The sequence below is a fragment of the Nematostella vectensis genome, chromosome 1 (assembly GCF_932526225.1).
Source record: "Nematostella vectensis chromosome 1, jaNemVect1.1, whole genome shotgun sequence".
Taxonomy (NCBI): Eukaryota; Metazoa; Cnidaria; class Anthozoa; order Actiniaria; family Edwardsiidae; genus Nematostella; species Nematostella vectensis.
In genome coordinates, this window is record NC_064034.1 from 3,759,154 (window position 1) to 3,781,723 (window position 22,570).

At 37.5% G+C, this 22,570-nt stretch overlaps 1 protein-coding gene and 1 long non-coding RNA gene across 6 annotated transcripts; one reads left to right on the plus strand and one right to left on the minus strand.

Annotated features, from left to right (window-relative positions):
• The first annotated feature begins 215 nt into the window (after positions 1–215).
• On the plus strand, positions 216–21,283 carry LOC5517096 (melanocortin receptor 5). 5 transcript variants are annotated; one of them, XM_032387250.2, is made up of 2 exons: positions 216–344; positions 17,233–21,283. In XM_032387250.2, exon 2 carries the CDS (start codon positions 17,579–17,581, stop codon positions 18,638–18,640), a length of 1,062 nt encoding a protein of 353 aa, XP_032243141.1. In that variant the 5' UTR covers positions 216–344; positions 17,233–17,578; the 3' UTR covers positions 18,641–21,283. The 5 variants fall into 5 exon arrangements, with proteins under 5 accessions (XP_032243141.1, XP_032243137.1, XP_032243138.1 ...); XM_032387246.2 differs by lacking the exon at positions 216–344 and adding an exon at positions 10,309–10,591; XM_032387247.2 differs by lacking the exon at positions 216–344 and adding an exon at positions 12,731–12,844.
• On the minus strand, positions 8,981–12,472 carry LOC116621202. The gene is made up of 3 exons (XR_004297370.2): positions 12,369–12,472; positions 12,166–12,209; positions 8,981–9,397 (listed from the first exon to the last, which is right to left on the minus strand). It is a non-coding gene; the product is annotated as an uncharacterized LOC116621202 (long non-coding RNA).
• Positions 21,284–22,570: the final 1,287 nt, after the last annotated feature.

Consider the following 22,570-nt stretch of genomic DNA (forward strand, 5'->3'; position numbering starts at 1 on the left):
CATTCGATTCATGTTTTAAAAAATTGCACTGGAGTGGCAAACGGCCGCAACCTAGGTTTTCCATATAATCGAATCGAACGCTTTTTGAATGGCTCGTTGAAATCATTTGCCAGCAACATTACGTTTTAGGCCAAAAGGCATGCACCCGCACTATTGGCCAGGCAGGTGTGTTCAAGTGCGTTCTATCATGAGGTCCTATCATGAGTGCTGACATGCCGCTGTCAAGTTGATTGGCGACTTCCGAACGCTGGCTGGCGGTTGAGCTTGGCCTCAAATTTCTGGTTTTGCAGAACAAAAAACAAAACAAAAAATAGATGGTAGACCCGACTCAGACAAACAAAAAGGTAAGAACTTTGTTGTGTTTCTCTAGTGTTTTTTTTTTTGCGTAGCGTGATTTTCAGACGCGTAGAAATGACTTCGCTGAAAATTAGATTATCTTTTTCCACTCCACCTGCACAGCCCCTGCTTCTAAAGTAAATATCATTCATATTCTAGTGAGTTTGCAGACATTTACTCAGTTAGTGTTTTACTAGTTGTTTTTCCCAAGTGCATTTTACGTAGAGTGATTCTCAGACGCCTAGGAAAGCGCCAACTCAAAATAAGATTACATTTCCAACCCACCTGCGTTCGCCGCCCCTGCCCCTATTAGTAAAGAGCGTTCATATTCTAGCGTGTTTGCAGGTATTAACATCATATGTGTCGAACTTCTATCATTTGCAATTCGCTTCTATCATTGATTCGCGATGTTTGGCAATCGAACACAATATGGGCGGGTAGTAGGACTCTCCATAATTTTTTTTCTAATTCGATCCCCACCCCTCTCCCCCCTCGGGACAAAACAGCACATTCGTTTATTAGTTAAATTAAATTCTGTAAATACATAAAAGGACACACACACAAAGGGGTAAGATCGGGTCATTGTGTAAAGTTGGAACAATTATGAGAAACACCTAAAACATTCATCCAGTTTTATTTGTGACCTTCTACCAGATAAATACAATATTTCGGTTTCAAAGTCTCAAATCAAGCGGATGGAAATGAATTGAAGGGAACAGCAACACTTCCAATATAAGGGTTTGCAAAAAAGTCGGGGAAAAGTCTGTCACAGAAAAACAACTACTATTCGTGGCTAGTACCTAGAAGTATTTTTTAAACTGTGTTCATAGTGCTACCCCTACTACTTTACAAAACGCCCCAATCGCGACAGGACAGTCATATTAAACATGTTTTAACTATTGCAAGGATAACATGACGATACAAACATGACAAAATCAAAATCGAATAGAGTGATAAAATAGTCTCCAAGGCATGTCTTAATGGCTGTTACTAGATCGTTTTTTAAATCCCTTCAATAAAATCGCTTTGCATAACAGTCTTGACAGAGACACCGCGGGCGGTCGTCTGTTGAGATTTAGAAATCTTGAAATTTAGGGGCGACATTCAGAGACTCAGATTTAGGAAAAAGTATCGTGTCTCAGTATTACTCAGGTCTACGTGACACTGGAGCTATTACACCATGCAGTTCCTACAGTATTCGGATGGTATATCTGGAACCAAAGCTGTATTATACCAATCCTCTAGGGGTAAAAAATGTGGAATCTGCAATTACTGAGCTGAAGCAGACGAGATACTAGAATTTTGGCTGCAAAACTAGTATGATCACCTAAGAAATACCATGACGTATCTAAATTAGCCAAAAAAAATACAAAAATAGAAAAATCATGAAAATTGACACATAATACCTCTGGGAGACCTGATTAGCCCCCTAAGCCAGAAACACAAATTCAAGCCTACCAGGTAGCTAAGCGCGTGAGGTGATTTCCTTATCAAATTTCTAGAATGAGCCCCTTTTTAATCGTAGGGCTTGTGGGCTTATCAATAGTAAGCCGCGTTTAAAAAGTCTTGATCAATAAGTGTCTTGTTCAATTTTAAAGTTTCATTTTATTGAATCAAAGGGTATTGTGAACCGACTCGTGAATGCAAATTTGTTTTTCTAGTTATTTTCATGTGTGCAAAAAAATCATATACAGTATGGATTTTGAACAAAGGATGAACACATCCAAGATGCTGGTAGTACATAACAATGTCCTTTCTTTTCGATGTGATGAAACACCAAGAACAGTTTGATTATTTATTATTATCATAAAAAGTAAAAAAAAAAATATAGAGGTCCTAAAAAGGGATCGAATCTCTGGTCTCTGACGTCTTAGACAATCGACAGAACCACTATACCACCGAGGAATTGCCGAAGTAACCTCTGAGTAAAATTAGTTTTTATCCTAATTGTTATCTCACCGTTCGAACTGCTTTTGCTAGCATGTCAATTTTCGCCCTATTCTCTCCGGAAAAAGAAGTTAAATACCTGACATAATTAATCAAGCTACAGTCATATGTATTTTAAGCATGTCAACATTCTAGAAATTCGCAAAATCGTTTTTGATCGTTTTTTGATGAATAAGCGTGTTTGAACGAGTTTTGTTTGATATTTAGCTCAATCTATAAAAAAAGAATTATGGAAAAAACTTATGAAAGTCCCTACTATTTTTCTTGACCTGCAAACAGAGGCTTTCTTTTATTACCCTGCAAAGAAAGGCCTTGCAAACAGGTGAATCAATAGGCAACAAGCTGACTTGATTTTTCCTGTTTATCTCTCCCTAATACCCCTCAAAGAATGCCTGTTACGCCGCAAAAATGCAATAACTAACGCAAAATGTAATTTTCACGCGAAATGTTATAACTTTCAACGCAAAATTTAAATAATTCGCGTTAAGATTACATTTCGCGTTAATTTTACATTAACAATGTAACAATGTCCAATGTTTGAAAAAAGGAATTAGTTGTGTGTTCGCTATTCGAATTATTTCAAGCCAATATACTCGACCCTCTCGACTGTCTCAAGCTTTAGAATTTGCCAGATAGACCAGTTGTATCGAAACACATCCCGATTTACTTTTATAGTCATTTTTTTAGTTCCATGGGAGGAATTCATCTTTAACAAAGCCAGCTTCGATGGCAATGTTTTTACTTTAAACTATCAAATAGCTCCGGAAAAAAAAATAACGGCTATTCAATCTGGAAAAGAGGGAAATATTGAAAAGCAATTTTTTTCCCATCATGACGAGGAACGAAGCTGAGATCTGATATTTGAATTCCTTCAATAAAAGTGTAAAGGGCTTTTATTAACGGAAAGGCTGTGTTCACTGACCTTCAGGTACTGAAGATTTTCGATAAAATATTATGTCTATGGTTACCTCGGCCCACCCCTAGATCTGTGCTTGGGAAGTTTTAGTAAAAATGTCATTTATTTACAAAAAGGGTATACCAACTGTTTTTAGTGACTGGAACTCTTGTGGTGAATTATAGTATTTTCTCTTTAACTCTACAGAACTCCCCAATATTTTTAGCTTTAGAACAGTATATGGATTCGACCGTGTATATCTTGAATTCATCCTCAGGTGGCAGCGTATCTTTTTGGCACGCATAGACCTTTTAAAAGCACCACGGTAAAGCCGAAAAAGGCAAGTATTATTTAACAATATGTGCCCGTTGCTTGTATCTTTTTTTTTTTAAATCAATGCTCTCCCCGAAGAAAAGAGTTGCTCTCATGCATGCATCGCTCGCCAAGACTATTCGATGATATCCCTTAAACCAGCACACCATAAACATAAGTCTCATAATTCTATCTATTTTCTACCACATCGTTGGACCCCCCTTGACACCAGTACATGGCATCTGGCAAGTGTGGTTGTCTTATAATGATTCTACAATAAGATATGGGTATTTCCGTTTTTAGAGGCGTCATTGATGACGTCATGCCGAGATACCATATCGTTGCACCCCCTTGACACCTACATGAAATCTGCCAAGTCTGATTGTCTGGGCGACGTGTTCTTACTACATTTAGGTTGACTGTTTATTACATTTATGGGCGACGTGTTCTTACATTTACAGTTGTTCTTACATTTATGGGTGTTATTACATTTATGGGTGATACCGGAGGAACAAAATAGTTCCCGTAATCATATTTGCGTTGTTTGTGCGGACCACACCAGACCTCCAAACCTACACCACCTGTTTCCTTAAACAAGTCGAAAAAATGAGATGTATGCCCACAGAACACATCATGGCAATTAACACTATATTGCATCTGGAATATTCCGTCTACGCCTTCCGCAAGCGGTTGCTTTATAGCGGATGGCGAGCACTGTGAGTTTTTTTAATCATATGGGCTAGAGGGCTTATCGGTTTTTTATTCTAGAGATTTCCCACCTCTAGCCAAAATTGCCCGAATATCAGTTACAGTTTAACGTTCGAACACGTATCTATATTTAATGAAACATCAAATGATATTTGGCTTCATTTTAATGTTGCTGCTTTCGTATGTACCCATAACGTTTACTTTGCGTGAGTTTAAAAAGTTTATACACTCTATGCATTCCAAAAGACGATTACTGCATCTAAAATAGTTCTATTTGTTTAAAACTAACATAGTACTGCCTCTATTTTGTTTAATTTTTTTCCTATTTTTCATCCATATGTTTTCTTCTTTTTCGCGCACACGTTTTTATCTATTCATCCAGTTGCTAATATATTTCCAGGCACCAAGTATTATGACCTTCAAATTAATTCCTGACAATAATGAGGGCGAAATGTTGCATTTGGCGTCCAAGAGTCGACCGGTACTCACAAATTACTGCGCGTACGAAGCTAAGTGGCGACTAAGGGTTACCATTTTACAAACACTAAGTGAACATACGCTCTAAACAAGCTCAGGGAATCTTTCAAAAGTGCGCAAAGGTATGATGACTTCTTATTGTATTTGATTGCTTTTGCTTTCGGTTTGGTTTCAGCCCACGGGAGGGGTTCGTATTGAAAAAAATCGAGGAAAATACTAATACGCAAACTGATAGATAAAACTACCACAAGAAGGAGATTAGAAAAATCAAATGCTTCTCTTCGTTTTGGGTGATATCCAAAATATGATTTATCAAACGGTACAATACGTGGAATCGTTGTTAAAACATGCTACCAGTACCATTCTAAAAATAATTTTCCTCTTAGAATGCACTTTGTTTCGATTGATCTCAATGTTGAATAATTTTCTGTTAACAAGATGCCATAAGGCAATTAGATGTGATTCTCATGAAATCTCTATAAACCCAGACACAGCAACGAGTGGAAGAAGGACATGTGTTATACACTGATTCATTCTAAAGACGATACGAAAATCAACCGCACTACCATGCTTGGGTCACCAGCCGCATTTGCGAATTTTAGCAGGTGAGCTCGAAGCTGAATGCTCAATAAATAAAACGTAAAAGGGAAGTGTAGGGAAGTAAAGCAGACGTCCTAGGGCACAGAAGCATGTCATAAATACGTATTGAATAAGGAGATAACATTCAGACATATAAAACGGGAAGCAGGTTATTTCTTCATGGAGGTTTGTAATTACCTTTTTGTCATTATTAAAAGCAATCTATCGTATGTAGCGTTGTACGTATCGACTTTGACCGTGTGGTAACTCGGGCTTAAAAATGCATGAGTTAACCATTCAATATTCTTAACTTTCCCTTAGGGCTATTTAGACTGTGTACGCAAGTCACTCGGAAATCGAGATTTCCATAACACTGGGAAAATCTCTATCCTCCGGGGTCTTATCTCTGCTGATTGTGAAGCTTCGCAGAAACGCTTGCATCATGCTACAGTCTTCTACTGGCGGATAGTCACAAATAAATTCATGCCGCTTTTCCACGATACATATATTGTAATACTTCTCCGTGATCCGCCTTCTGCTCTATGATAGATTATACCTTATCTCATACGCTTCTACTCGAGAATATATTATAGTTCTCTTCTATACGCTTCTTTTTATGCACTCTTTTTTTATAACAAGGTCTAGTTTTCATTTTTATATGTTTCTTTCTCTGTCAGCTATTTATCTTGAGGGGAAATGCAAACCTCCAACATTTTAAACTATTTAAACTTTTCTTTATTACGGTTCTTCTCTGTCATCATACAGAAATGTATTCAAAATACAGAAAACCTGAAACTAATTAATTCTTTCTTGGCATGAAGAAATAACTGAAACTAAAGGGATTGTAACAGAAAATCGTCAATGGCTGCATTTCTGAAATTGCGGTTTCGCTGTCTTGGGTACTTGTTGAGGAGTTAGTACTTGGCATAACCTTTATTTCGAACGGACAGGCAGAACGGGAAACACTCAGAGCTCCTTCCCTCTCCCACGCCCCACGGAACACTCAGATCCCCTCTTGACCCCAATCTCAAGCTTCCAATCAGATTTCTCTCTCTTCCGGAAGTGCCCGCATTATTATTACGCCGATTCTCGCAACGCATATTTTGCTCTATTAATAAATAAAAAAAAACATTCTTGTTTGTTTGTTTTCTGTATGGCAGCAAACAAGCAAACAAGCACATTTTTGTTTACTTGACATGTATTCTTTATTGCACAAGCAATTTTTTTCAGAATGCCTTGATGATGCCTTGATGCTCGCAGAGAAGAAATTCAATGTGTTCATTGCTCCATTTTTATTTAAAAAAACGCACTTAAACGCCTTGATATATTATTGTTCAGCTCTTCCAAATTCGCTGGTTACTTGATAAGTTCTTGATGAAAACCTTCCACTAGTGTGAGGGCAAGTGGGAAACTGCAGCTGGCGGGCCCATGACTAACACGTAGCAGGAGCTTGGAGCGATTTGGGATTTAAATGTAGCGTTTGCAAATGATCGGATAGGAGGCGAGGATTAACGGTGGCGTTAAATGATAAATGAACTGCGCGCGTTTATAAGCAACCATTAACCCACTAGAAAGCAGATGTGGGGCAATGAAGCTTTGATCACTTTTTAAGGTGAGATTTTTCGATGTGTTGCATCCTAAACCAATCGTATTCTACACATTCGCTCGTTGTGACCTTTTATTACTTGTTATATTCACGTTTTCTCTTTAGGCTTGTGATAAATTTGTGATAATAGAAGCATGAGGACATCTCCTGTCTCTCTCTTCACTTTAGTTGCTTAGTAAGCTGCCTTGCGTGCTGTTTGCATACCAAAGTGCACTTAGATTTGTGTACTATTCTTAAAAAGAGAAAGCGAAAATCCGATTAAAAGCAAACGAATCACTTAAAAGTACGATATCTTCTTCAAGATTGTAACATTTGAGACAGCTTTTGTCAATATAGGCTAGGAACTTATCTTTTATTAATGATTATGAGCTGGGGACCACGAATTTTTCGATTCCCGTAACTATAAAAACTTCCCTAGTATGATATCCCGTCTCACTTAAAAAAGAGCATATTCGAATGATAAAGCAGACTATTTTGTTAAATCCTCTTTTACAAAATTGTCTTTTAAGATTGTAATATTAGAGACAGTACTGTGCACATATAAGATAATAAACTATCATTTTTAATACCATAAAATAATTAAGATGGTACTCCACGCTCTGGTTGGTCTAATTGTTGCACTTAAAAATCCCATGAACCACTCATAGACATTTTACAGTTGAAGCTCTCGTAAGCGACCACCTTGGGAACTGAAAACTGTGGTCGTTAACGGAGCTGGTCTCTTACGAGAGCTTGCTCTTATAAGCGACTACTGGGCGCCAAAAACTTGAACAATAGGTGTTGGTCGCTTACGGGAGCTTAATTAAAATGGAATCTAAAAGTTATCGTGATAATATTTTTGTTTATTGCTTGATTTTAAAACTAGGTATTTGACTTATCACGAGAGTGAGTTGTTTTATTTTATAGCAATTAATTATACGCAAATTAGCTCGGCTTTTCGACATGAGAATATCTTCTGCGTCTACGACTATCGCATGGCGTCTTTTGTTAGCCGACTTCTAAAGCGTGCATGGCGATTGTAACTGGAAAAAGGATAAATGGCAATGGACTAGAGATTCCTTGCATTTATACAGTTTCTGGAGACAAAGAAATGTCAATCCCATGGTTGAAATTGAAGTCTACTGGAAAGGCAGCTTTTGTGAAACATCACAACATTTCCGCTTTATATGTGATTTCAGCATGCATTGGATATGATATTTATCAGGTGTTGACTGATGTTGTAAAGCCAAAAAATCATTGTGGTCGCTAACGAGAGCTTAAAAATATAAGAAAATCTCAGTTGGTGGTTTGAAATTGTGGTCGTTAACGGAGCTGGTCGCACTGATAAGTTGGTCGCTTACGAGAGCTTAGAATTACAGAGTTTATGTGACAATACAATCGGTGATTCGGGATCGTGGTCGTAATCGGGAGCTGGTCGCTTACGAGAGCGGTCGCTCAGAGAGCTTCGACTGTATCAATAGAATTTTAAAACTTGCAAATATTATCCTTCCGTAACCAGTAACCGCATGGATTTCTCCCAATATGATGTCTCATTTATCTCAACGTTTTTACCTAAAAAAGCTCAATTAGCCGTTTGAGACCATGGTGGATGAAATTGTTTTACTTTTTCTTTCTTTAAAGAGCTACCCAAGGGACTAAACGATAAAGGACATACCCTGGGTTTGTTTTTTAAAGGCAAAGTCCTTCTTTTTCCTATTCGGCGTTTTGACCGCTCGAAATTACCTCCTGTAAGTTTCGAATCTGCACATGCGCGGACCAAGTACAGCCGATCGCTTGGAAGACCAAAAGACACCGATAGACATTGACTGGGTATAAAGCCGCCTTTTCGCGATAACACCCGGACACCTATAAAGATCAAAGTCAGCGCACATCTGCTAAGGGTTGATTTCAGCAATTAGAAAAAAACTAAAAAGATAGGAGATCGTTTATGAAATGTCTTTTTAGCACTGAAGATTGCCATACGGACATGAAAATAAAGATTTCGGTGTTCTTTATAATTCAGCTTTTTAACGCAGTCCCTCAAAGTTCCGTGTCGTAATGGCTTTCTATCAGTTTCCGGCTTGTTATATTATTTTCATTGTAAGAAAGAAGAGTTGTGTGTTCAACTAGAAATGTTCACACAATTTTAAGAGCTGCTTTATTCTTTAAAAAGAAGAAAGAGACACTAACTTTCGACAGCACATTTGACTTGGAAATATTAGGGCAAGTGCGACCAAAACAAATAGATAAGCCTAGTTTAAGGTTCTAGTGCCATCGGTTCATTTCATTGGCCAATATCACCGGCGTAGACAGGATTTTTAACAGGAGGGGGCCCAAAAGGGCCTTTCGATGCAGTTTTTCCTGTATTTTACATAATGTCTCATACAATTACTGTATTTTTTGGCTTCTAAAAAGGGGAGGGACTGGGCCAACCCCCCTAGCTACGCCTGAATATTGTTTTTTCTTCGATTTCTTTTCTTCGGTTTCTTATCACTGTCATGTGACTTCGTGGAACTCAATAAGGAAATACTTGTCTAATCCACTCCTATGAAGTTTTCCTGCAAAGGGAAATCGAAAATTAGCCTGAAGTTTCTTAATCTGCCTGTGGAGGGGGTAGGGGGGATATTATTATATTATTACTATTTATAATAGATATCATAAGGAAGAAGTCTAACATTTGGTGATCCTTTAATAACAAATGACCCTCTTTTTTCTGTGGGAGGAGGGGTAGGGGGCTTGATGCTCCATATTCGCGCTTTTAAGTAGCGATCACAAGGGTGACCGATTTTGAGGAAAAGGATTAAAAACACACACATCACAGATCGTGGCGCGCGAGGCCGTACTTGGGGGACCTGAAGGGCTACTTTCATGGACCATCTCATGGGTTTTGTGCATTTTAATACTGACGATATAAGGGGTCTGCTGGCCTGAACCTTTCTTCACTCATAAATACAATACAATAGAGGTAATTCACTTCTCAATGAATAAATGCACAGACCTTCATTTGAACCCACACTCAGACATGCAAATTGTCTAGTGCTATTTATATCATTTGTCCAACACCACGTGTGAAATCTGCTTATAATTGAAAGGAAAGGATAAAAAACATAAGATGGACTTCATTAGGGGCGATGCTGGGCGACTTTGGTTGCTACTTATTTAATATGGGGAGCACATTATAAGTTTTTAAAACTTATAAGTTTTATAGACTGATTATGATTTATAGAAGTTAACTTAAAAGCCGCTGGCTTCCATACGAGGCTAGGTGGCACAGCTCGTATCATAAGTACTCCGTCTTGGTCCTTAAAAAGCTTCAAATGTCAAATTCAAATGTCGCCTTATTGTTATCTGGCTAATTATACCTTCCACGCGCTGGTAAACACACTTTGTCTGCTGTATTATCTTAACAGAATTGTATAGGAGAAGGGTTCACGACTCACGCTATTTGCTAAAAATAGCATTAGCGCCACGTGCGCCTGGCGACATGTGACCCCTTTTGTCAAAACAACGCTGCACCCTCCTTCGATTCGCTACGATAACGTACTTCAATGCTCTTTAGGCCCTTTGAAAGATAATAGTGAGGTAGCATCAATATAAGTCATGAGTGATGCGTGGTTAGGTATTGTCAATCACAGCGAAGTCTTTGTACAACAAATTGATGAATCGGATAAGACTTTTCTAATACTTAGTTCTGCTTGTTGGATTCGTGCTGCGTTCATTTTGGTTTCTTCGTTTGGATCAGTCCAAGCAAAGTAAGTTTGATTTTTATTACAAATCCTACCATAAAAAAAATCTTTATCGTACTACCGTTTTTTAGTCGTGCTCAAGATTGTTCAAGTATGGTTCAGCTCAGCGTCTTTTATAGCTTTGCCTCTGAACGGAGCGATCAACGTCAATTTGAGCAGACGTGAATTCCTTTTTTAATATGTTTGGAGGGAATTGCAGTATAAGAAAATTCGAATGCAAATACTGTCAACGGCCGATAAGCATATCGTATATATATAGTATTTTGTAGTTGCTCCAACGTTTTTTAATACTCTTTAAGTTGTATGTCGCGTCTTGTGGGATAGAAACAGATATAATAAGGCTACTGAAGTTTAAGGACATGGTTATATTTTTATTGAACTATCACTTTCTCTTTATAATCTCTCCGTAAAGATACTTGTGATAGGGGAATACACCTGCATCACAAGTATCTTTACGGAGAGATTATAACTCTTCCTACCAACCAGTGAAAGGCGTTTTGAAATTAAACACGTTAAACCTAAAATCTGCCAGTTGTGTATTGATATGTGAGTATTTGTACAGTCGCTAGTGGGTTGATCCGCGCCCGCCATAAGTGAGCTTCCCAGCCTTTTACATTTTCCGAGAATTGGACTCGTGCCGCTACTAAGGCACCACTTTCAGTTTTGGTGGATGATGAATACATATTTCTGATTTATTTGAATTTTAGCAAGTTTATAGTGTTTACCAAAATCCGTACTCTGCTTTAGGGTCCTGTAACACTATTTTTTTAGAGTCAGAAAACAATTCCAATAGAAACTTCCACAAAAAAAATCGAGTATGGATTCCGTATTTACTCGAATCCCCCGAATAAGCGCCCCGTCTGACAGTCGAAAAATTTTATAAGCGCCGGAGCGCATTTTAAGACATTAAAAAAGAAAACAAAAATCAATAACAAGAAGGTTTGAAGTTAATTTTGTCGAAATATTGAGTTGAGTGTTACACGGACCTTATCGCGTGCTAAATGAGAACACATCAATTGCAAGTTTACCGGAAACTTCTATTATGGTTTTCTAATTAAAAGCGTTTTCTGTCAATAAATTGGTAGTTTAATTTTCTTAATTTTGCAGAATCCTGTTGTAAAACTGTATCCTGTTTTTACTCTTGAATGACCAAAACATAACGTGTACGCGTGGGAATCCTATCAACTTTCTGTTAATAATGCTTTTTATTTGCAATATTGACTGAGCTCATAAATCATTTGCAATCCAGGCAAACATTTATTCTGGAAGAGAATCGGCATAGAGGAATAAGGCGGTGCTACGCCGTGATATGTAAGAGCTATCGCAAAATGCAATCTTTTCGTTGAAAGTCATTCCATTTCGAGTTACAAAATTGCATTTTGCGTTGAAACTCATTGCATTTTGCGGCGACAGGGCATAGATAAACGTGACAAACAATGAGTCTAAGAGAAAAAAACAAAATTAAGAATTTGCTCCAAATGGGGGGAGGGGGGGGGAGAGAAAAGGCACTAGGCAATCTTATTAAAAGATCAAATCTGCTATCTAAAATCAAGATAAACGATCAGCGCACAGGAAAATACCTTTTAAGCAAAATACCTTTTCTGTTTCCGTGCTGATGTCAGTTCTGAAAATCGAAAATATTTGTTTAGTCCTCTCATGAACTCGATTATATTTCTACGATATCAAACAATGCTGGGTAAGTTATATTTTTCAAAATGATGGGAGTTCTAAACATTCAAAACAAAAACAAAACAACAGTGTCACGCAAGTCGGATTCACGAACTTTAAGGTCGTTCTGTCAATTGACGCGATGTCTTCCAAAACATCCTACATGCTGCATTTTCCTGAGCGTTTCCAATCAAACTCTGTGCGCCTTAATTTTTATTCGTCTGACACGTCTAGTCTGTAAAGAATTTCGTCATGAGGGGCCATATGCTATCCCATTCTAATAGTATCCGCCCCCTTTCAAACTCTGAAGAAACGAATGCCTCGGGCGCTTCCTCGAATCAGTCTTTTGCAATAACGTCCACGATAAACAAATTACAAAGCGGGGGACTCTATCCAGAAAACATGAGATTGATCCTGGCGAATTGATCGCTCGATAATGACGAACGGCGCATGCTCTCAAAATTACAAGCACCCAGTGTTCATAATTAGCTACGCACATCCGACGCGTTTAGTCTCACGCATTTATCAGGTGTTTCGGCTGTACTTGGTTTGAAGGAACAATGATTTAGCAGAGCAAGTTTTGATCACTAGGTAAGCTGCATTTTCTTTATTTGCAATCACCAGGCAATTTGTTATTTGTCACTATTTAAAATTAAACCCGCTTCTCATCAAAATCTTTTCTCCTTTCCTTCCTTACTAGAAGCCATTATTTATTAATTTATTTACCTATTTATTTATTCATTTAAATTTGCTAGCCATAGTCAAATTCATATAATCCTATCATTTAATCATAGATGATGGAGAAAGGATGAATGAAAAAAAATGCAGCAAGTTGAGAGTGTTATTTAAAATAAAATAAAATATGATACTACCGTCAAATCCTTGATTAATGCTTTGCATTTATTAAACATCCTGTTGTTTTCGTCCTCATTTAGCCTATTCTAAACGAGATCGCAAAATTCATAAGCGGATGTTATTAAAAAACTTGAATTGAAATGATAAATTGACCCCTTCCCGACGCGCACGCTGCTGGCGATACTATAACCACTAACTGGCGTTTTTTGAGATTTAAAGTGTTTTTTTTTATCAATAAATTTTCCGCTTCTATCCTACTTTCATTTCCAACATCATCTTACAACATTAAATTTTCAAGTCCTCGTAAAACTAGCATTTGCTTGCGCTTTTTTCTCAAATTGCGTTTAGTAGTTAGGTTAAGTTCTCATTTTTATTGCCTATCAAACGCTAAACCCCTAATCGACCAACATATAATAGCGAGTATTTTAAGCCCTAATAATTTCGTATAGCAGCTTGACAACTGAAAAGCATGCCCGTAGGATTTAGCCTCGACTATTTTTATGATTCAAAAAGAAAATTAGCGAAACCCAAATGATGTTGATAGTTATTTCGTTCTGCTGTTCCGTGGTTTGCTATTGATTGATTGTGGCAGCTGTTGAAGGTCGAATGGAAAAGACTGTTGATCGCGGATAGTTAATAGTAAAGTTCACACTTCGCAATGGCCTCTTCGTTTCATCAACGGATGAACCCCTTCTTGGACGTTTCCAGGAGCTTAGAGCAATGATACACGATTAACGCCCATATGGCGGTGGGGGGCTCGTTCGAAGCTCGTTTCGACTCTCTACCCACAATCGTAATTAACATCCATATCCGAACAACATACAGTTAACGCTTGAATTCACACAATATAATATGACTTAATCAACTGTGTTCAAAAAGTTGGAATCTTATATTCAAATGACAAGGCAAGCAAATCCCCTTGCTTGTATCTGCTAAAAGCAGCTAGATACACTATTTCAAAATCGCTCGGTATTATATCCAGCATAAAAAATTGGAGAATTCATTCTTACAGTAAGTGGTGGACGCGTGAACATTTATAAAATATTTTCTCTTGTCATAATGTTATGTACTATGTTATAATGTTATATACTTTTCTGTCGTCATGTTTATTCATTCAAGCCCCCGAGTTTTAATGTTCAGTGTGACCAACCCATCCCAATATTTGGCTGGATTGTGTGGATAACACCATCCCTTTACTTTTTAAGTAAAAAGTAAAATGTCATGTCTCTTTGCTTTGCACAAATAACAAATAAACTATCAAAATCATGTCCGGACCCCAAATCCAGCCCTTTTTTTTTGAAATTTTGGACATAAATATCCAGATATCTTAAACAAAAAAAAACTAAATTATCTAACTTGCTCAATTAAATCGCCTATGGTAGCCACACGTAATGTTTCATAGGCTCTTTTTTTATTTTATTTTTTTCTATAAATAACGTCCAGCCTGAGATTTCACCAAATTTTAAGAACATACCGAGGCTCAAATATAAAAACATATTGGTTTATTAGTCCTGATGCGTTCTAAATGCAAAATCAATGTGTTTTCTAAAAACAACTTTGAATATTTGTTCATTATTCTTTTTCTCGTGCATTTTTTTCTGATACCACGACAAAAATAATTTAAATATTTATTTGTTGAGATTCTTTTTAAAACAAGGTAAGAACGTTTAAAAGTTATTTCCTTTACCAAAAGGGAAGCCTCTTAAATATACTTCCCCTCCATGCTAAGCCTTAGAAAGATGCAAGACATCTGTTTAAGTTTTTCCCAGGTACTTCATTGCAATGGTGGGTCGCTTAAGAGAAACTCGTGACTGAGGTCTAGAAAATACTAGATTCATTTCTTGGTATCATTTTTATTCAGCCAGAAGCTACCCAAACCTAGCTATTTCGACTATAAAAACTTGAGTTGTTGACAATTGAATGTATTTGTTACTCAACTATTCTAAATCCGAACGAAAAAGTCTAACATACTGGATGTACCAGCAACTTTGAGCTTTAATAACTTTTGAACTAGTAGAGCATTGAAGTTTGACGACTTTTCCTAAAATTTATCCGGGATCACTTCTGTGTTAACAAAATTTTAATATTGTACCCTGATAACTATAGCAACCAAGTTTTGAGACAAAGGTTTAATGAAAATTAGGCAAAACGTTAAGATCAACTATTAATAAGATGTGCTCAACGTAAATCCATGTCATATAAACGTTTTATACCAAGTTTTGAAAAAAAAAAAACATTTTTGTCAATTCTTGACCTTCTCGCAATAGTACTTGTAAAAATAGCAAAAAAACATTCATATCCACCTGAAATTGTTAATAAAACTTGACACGAAGACTAAATATTGTCAAAAAGCTTTAGATTTTGCTACCCAGTTCTTATTAATTAAAATAAGTAACTTTTATTAAATCCAAGATGGCGGATCCAACTTATTTGGATTTCAAAAGATTTCCCTGCTAGCAGGGAGTCAAAAGATAGGTTATTTTTAACCAAATGGCCTTAAATGACGTCATAATAACGAACCAATGGTTCAAAAGTTACGGATGGGGGTCCGAAAGCCCCCCCTGTCAAAAGAAGCCCCCAAAAACCCGGTCTGAATAGGGTTAACTCTCTTTACCTCAAGCTATTCGAATGTGAAACATGATGTTTTTCAATTTATGCTATATCAAATGTTTGGTGTATATTGAGCGCTACCGAAAGATTGTGTCCTTCCGTATTTTAATGGGGGGCGGCGTTGAAAAGGAAAACTAATGCACTCTTCGCCTTAAAGCAACTGAACAGCTGTGAAAAGATGCAGCATTTGCGCAACAAACTCAAGGAGAACACAAGTTTTTGAGTGGCGTAATTTCCTTATGGTAAGAAAGGCACTATCAGAACTTTTGGTCAAAAACTATAGAAAGTGTTCATATGAGAAATTGACTTAAATTGATGGCTACTTTTTATTTAATATATGTTATCCGTTGCTTCGTGCTTTTTTTGTTCTTTGATTTCCATCTTTTTAACTTTTCCCCGATTTTCATCAGGCATTTTGATTTCATTTCCTCAAGGGCACTCACAATTCCACACTTTTAAGATAAAAACTTTTTTTCGACGTCTTTCATATTTAAATGGGATCTAAATGAGTCGATTAAAATCTTTTCGTGTATTTATTTAAGCTACGAGAATACGAGAAATAATTATTTGACAAGTCAACTACCACTTAAAGATGCAAGGCTTATTGATTGCACGAAATCTTTAATACCACAACATTTCTATCAGTAAGTTTAAAGCCTGCAAAGCAAATGACATCACTTGTTCTTGTTTGTTTCCTCAATCAAATTTTATTTTATGTTTGGGCGGTCACGAATTAATATTTTTATGTTCAATTTATTGTTGTTGTGTTTTGCTGAATATGGTTGTGCTTTTCAGTAGATACTTTTTTATCTAGAGTGGCAAGCCAAATTTATAACAACGAAGAACGTTGAAAATTTTGCATGAAAAAGTTACTTTAAGCTTGATAAGTTGAATTTTAATTTTTAGGTTACCAATCCATTTGACACTGCACTTTGTTTAATAATCTTCTTCTAGTTGCACGTACCGTACATGGTTTTTTAATGTAAGCCTAAAGTTAATGAATGCATTTTTTATTGTGAGCATATAAGTTTATGGGGCTTTCTCATTAATTAAAATATAAGTAATTCATCGTACGGAGTAGCAGGTTTCAAAATACCAGTTTGTGACGATAATCAAACCTCGATAAGCGTAAGATCAGCAAACACCCAATCGGGCATTCATATCAAGCAATTGCAGGATGCATTATTTAAAGACATATTTGGTAGAAAACAGTCTCCTGCTGTAGTAAACCTGAAGCTCTCGAAACGGAGTAACGTTAGCCTAGAATAAGCTTCTCTTAGCTAATTGGGGCTTAACTTGCTAATGTCAGCATATATATATATTTTTTTCTCTAGAGATAATCAAATTTAGTTCCAAAAATAAAAAAACCAAGGCATTTGTTTTACGTCAGAGAAAGATAATTTTGCTTGATCACGTGATAATAAACGCGTTTCCGAGGGTTTTACCTAACGAGCTAACGTCATTATGACATATAAACCTCAGAAATTAATTAGTCATCTTTATTATTTTTTCAGCTTCTTGTTGCGGGATCAAGTCATAAGCTCAAGAGTCTACGAGAGTTTTTACAGAGTAACGTCTTGTGTAGTCGCCGGAAGGTCTCCTGAAAAGATCTTCCCTCACAGATTGTTGTCAATCAGACAAACAGCTCAAGGAAAAAACACCCAATATCCAAGAAAAGGTGATTTATAAGTGCTGTCACCGTTAGAACCTTATTAACTACTATATTTACTTCGAAGAGACGCAAGGTAAAAGAGAAGTCTCCATAAAGAGTCAATTCGAGGAGCTCGTTATCAGGCTGGACTAGAGGTAAACCAGCCACTCTTATTTTCTCCGCGCATACAAGTCAGCATAGTCTTCACCATGAGCCGAAACCAGAGACGACTCAACTTTACTGTGTCAAGCAGATTGTCTTCACCGCCAGGCAACATGACGTTTCAAAATAGCACGAAGAACACAGAGACAACCGATAGGCCGAACTACGACTATCTGGCGTACTTCAGTCCGGAAGCCGACATCTTCCCGTTAGTCCTTGCCGTTTTTATCATTATTGTGAACACATGGGTGTTAGTACTATTTTCGAAGAAATTGTCTCTAAGAAATATCACCAACACTGTATTGTGTAGCTTAGCCGTCAGTGATATGCTAACAGGCTATCTTAGCATCCCGATGTTTGTCGTTTGTAACGTTATACGGAACACTCCAACGTGCATCATGTCAGATGTCTTTTTGAGATTCACTTCCATCTCCACCGTAGCTCACTTGCTCGCAGTCACAGTCGACAGATACCTTGCCATTATGCACGCGCTGCGCTACCACATGATCGTGACACGGCGCCGGGCATACATCGTGCTCTTCCTCATCTGGGTGACCTCCGTGTTCATGTCACTGGTCCATCTTTCATGGACGAATCCAAGCACCCACGATGTGTACTCCACTCCTACACCCGAACAGAAGATGCACGAAGTACGCTACGATGTCTTCTGTCTCATCAACTACTTCATTTTTCCTTTTTTCTTCACCATTTTCGCGTATGGCAGCATCTTCTACCAGGTAATACGGCAGCGCAAGATCATTGCTAGGAACAGCACGCCAAGTTTTTGGCAAGATCCGGGTGTGATCATTGACAAGCACAAGTGGAAGGCAGCTATGGTCTTCGTGGTCATGCTCCTTGTCTACATCTGCTGCTGGATGCCATACTTCATGTACAGGATCCAGTTCAACTTTCGGAAAGATTTTATCAAGATCCCTTACGCTTTCCAGTACCTGATAGTCTACTTGCGGTTCTGCACTTCCCTCTTCAATCCCGTGCTGTACATCCTAGGCAAACAGGATTTCCGAAAAGTTATCCTGGTGAGATTTGAGCGAAGACCTAGCAGGCTCCTCGGCGTCTCTACCTCAGTCGCAAAAACGACCTGTGTCTAAAGCAACATGCTGTGGTTACCCACTTTTGATCAAACAAATGAACAGAAGGAACTCCCTCGCGAAGTATCATCCCACACAAAACACCTTCCCTTTACGGAAAAGACACTGGTAAGAGTTGTTATGTTTACCGGCATTTTCGCAGCATGGGAAAATCGCCACGTAAAATGACAAAACCCTCGAATACTTTACTCATATAAGAAAACAGCGAGTCCGAGCAAGGAACTTTGCGCGAAGTACGTTTGACTGCCATTGTCGTTAACCTAGAGCGTCAGCTCGAACTAGTTGACTTAAAGCAATAAGAGAAGGGCAACATCTGTCGCTTGGACTCTACTAATACAGGAAAGCAGACATTAGTAGTTTAGCTTTGCCTTAGCTTGATAGAAGCTTTGGATATATTTGCGTCTAAGGTTTTATCCGGTTATCGGAATTATCTACGCCGGTTTTTATGGATCTTTGGATTTCATGAGACTCATTAAAAGACTTCAAAACTGACATGTAGGTAGAAGGTGCATCATATCCAGGCAAGAAACTCGCTGCAAATAGTTCATATCAAAAAACAACAAAGAGTAAGAGGAAGAAGGGTGGCTAAGGGTTTCTGGCATTGACAAAAGCTGTCAAGAGTATATCTCGGATTTTTTTATTTGTTTGTAGACTGTCTGCTTATGTTTGTCTATACGATGTCTCGGAGCTTCCCGGCGTAATTCAGTACCTCAAACGCTCAACTAGTATTTTGTTCCCTGGAGCCTATACATTTTATCAATGTCCTAACCCGTTTCGATTTCGAAAATGGGAAACCTCGATGTCGGATTTCAAAACTCTCGCCACTCTATTATTACACAAGCTTTGGGATATTTTTAGCTGATTTACCCCTGAGCATAGAATTGCCCTTAGGTCGTCTACTAAACTAAAAAAGGCAAAAATGAACACGACATCGTGTATATGGAAGGCAACTCAGCGCTGTGCTACTTTGTCCGCAGTTGTCTCATTGAACCGTTTGAAACGCAGTCCGTCGCATAGCAGGATGGAAGTCGTCTAGTGATTTTCTTTTTATGTCTTGATTAGAATAACGTCTGAAGATATGTAAAATACACAGTTTTTTTAAACTAGCTTTATGCTCTTTCTATAGCGTTGAAGTGCTAATTAAAAAAAATATATTATATTGTAGTTAAAAGAAGAAATGTAGAAGGGGGTAGGCGAGACTCCAAAAGTCCCCGCTGCATTTTAGCGGATTGGAATATTTTTAAGAGATATCTGATGGATATGGAAATAGTCGCTGTAGATAGGCGTATAACTTTAGACAGAAAGAAGAAGATATGTATCAGTTATGTAAACATCTCTGTATTTCCAGAGAAATTTCTGTTTATAGTAGCCGCATCGTTTCATGTGAAGCGAGCCATTCTACCCATTGATAACGAAAGGCGCACTTTATGAGAAACGTTTATCGATGCACAGAGCGGACTGCGAGATAAGTTATCACGCGGTGCACATTTTAGTGAGATAAGTTAACACGCGGGGCACAAACAGTGAATTCCATTAGTTTTTAGACCCCCTTCATAGCACTTTCTATACGTGCAAATCAAAACTGCTTGATCCCATTGAAGTTAGTTTTTTTTATGCATCAAGGAAAGCTTTTAAGACTATTGTCATATGTATATATAGATTTACTTGTGTAGTGTGAAACATTCTTTTAAGAGCTTTTAAAAATAGTTTTTTTAAATTGATGGGGTGCCTGGTTCTTTGTGTAAACCATTAGTTATGACGTTAAAGATCGCTCAACCTGCTTCAAAGAAGCGTTCCAACTCCAACCGCAATGCTAAAACACCTTTTGCTGTTCAATTACGGGAAATAAGGAACATTCATTTGTGCCAAACGTTGTATCGTTAACGTGTATTGTACGTTCATCAACATCGCACGAAACATCCTTAGCGTGACTTTCAATATAACAATGCGCGAACACCATTGGCATTAACGGACAATCAATAACGCAATTGGGCATTCATTTGAATAGAATGAAAATTCTTTTGCATGCAATCGAAAATTCAATTACACGTTTGGACAATCAATAGCGTTTATTGACAATCAGTTATAAAAAAAATAAAATAAAATCATTTGTTCTGTTACACGGAACATAAACAAAGACAATCAACAAGCCTTTTCATGCAATCATGTTCACCAATGTGACATTCTCATCAATGTGGTTTGGTGTACATCAGGTGTACATTATCCCAAAGTTGATATTTGCCTGTAGCCCAGAAAAAATCATTTTTCACAAATATCACAGGCTGATATCACAACCAGTGGTTGTGATATCAGCCTGTGATATTTCTCTGTACTCCAGAAAAACACTCTAAATTGGAATGGTTATTATATTTGCTTGTAATACATATTTGCCTGTACCCCAGAAATACATGTCTGTAATATTTGTCTGTACCCCAGAAAAACACTCTAGAAATTGTAATGATATTCTCCTGTGATACTTGTCTACCCCAAAAGAAACACTCTAGAAATAGTTAAGGTATTTTTCTGTAATATTTGTCTGTAGTGTACACCAGAAAAACACTCTAGCAATTTTTAAGATATTTGCCTGTGACATTTGCCTGTTCTCGAGGCGCTCACAATTGAAAATAAAAAAAGATGACAGTTGAAAAGGTGTCAAGTGAAACAAAACTCTGACAAAAAAAAATAATAAAAAACCACCATGATACTTTTACCATTTACAGTCAGACGATTACTGTTTTTCTATAAATTTTTGTTTAAAATAATCAAAGAAAAATTTATTGTGCTATTAATGATGGTCGTTCTAATCCCGCCTAAATGGATAAGGTAATTAAAGAAAAGGCTTGGCCGATGTTATACACAAAGAAACCGTCCATAAAACATTTTATAACATACCCGACGGAACATGTCATGGTTAATCGGCACCTGCCTTCGGTTGTTTTTTTATTATCCGTGGTATAACAGAAACGTCTCCTTTGATTGGGTTAGCAAAAAAAGCAATAGCAGCTTTTTTAATAGTCCACAAGCATGAGAAAATAAAAAAATTGTCTTTTCCCCCCGTCTGCACGAGCAACTTTTTCTCGTCAAGTAAAAATTGCCCGTGGAGGCCTACGAACTACTTTCATCGGAAAAAGTGAAACTTGTTGAGCGTCTACACGATCAACTTTGTGCACTTGGCAAGTAAAACCTGTCAAGTAAAAAGCAAACACGCCAGCTTTTGAAAAAGTGAACTTGTCAAGAAAAAGCTTGTCATTTTCCCCCGTCTGCACGAGCAACTTTTTCTCGTCAAGTATAAATTGCCCGTGGAGACATGCCCTTGGTAATTCCCTTGAATTGCACTGCGCACCCCTTCTGCGCATAGTGGCGCTCGCTGTTCGAATGTTCCGGTATTAAGTGCGCGCGCGCGTCACAGTTGTACAAGAAAACACAGCAAAAGGCGCGCTTTTTTTACTTAAAATCGCTTTGACAGAAAAACGAAGTCGGTTACCCCCATTTTTATTTGCTGAAATAGTTAAATATATACGGAAAAATGATATACTGAAAGAAGAAAAAAAGTTGGGTTGTAGAAGTTTTGTTATTTCTCTTAAAAGCCGTAAAAATACTTCAAAATGGCGCTTTTTACCGTATGAATAGTGGCGTCTTTTAGTGCGATCTCTTAAAATGTGATTTGTTTTGAACATTAGCTACTACGGGTTATTGTTTAGGGGATCGGATTTTGGCAGCTCGACAAACAGAACTTAATTTTCTAAAGACTATAGGCACTCTTTTTGAAATCTAAGAGTTGGGATTTTTCCTTGCGCGATCAGTAAAAACGCGTCAACTCTACGCCCCTCTGTTATGAAAACGAGGTCGGTACCCCCATTTTTTTATTACATTTTTTTGAAAGCCCTTAACTTCAATATTGTTTATGCCAAGTTTAAAAAAAATTCTGGG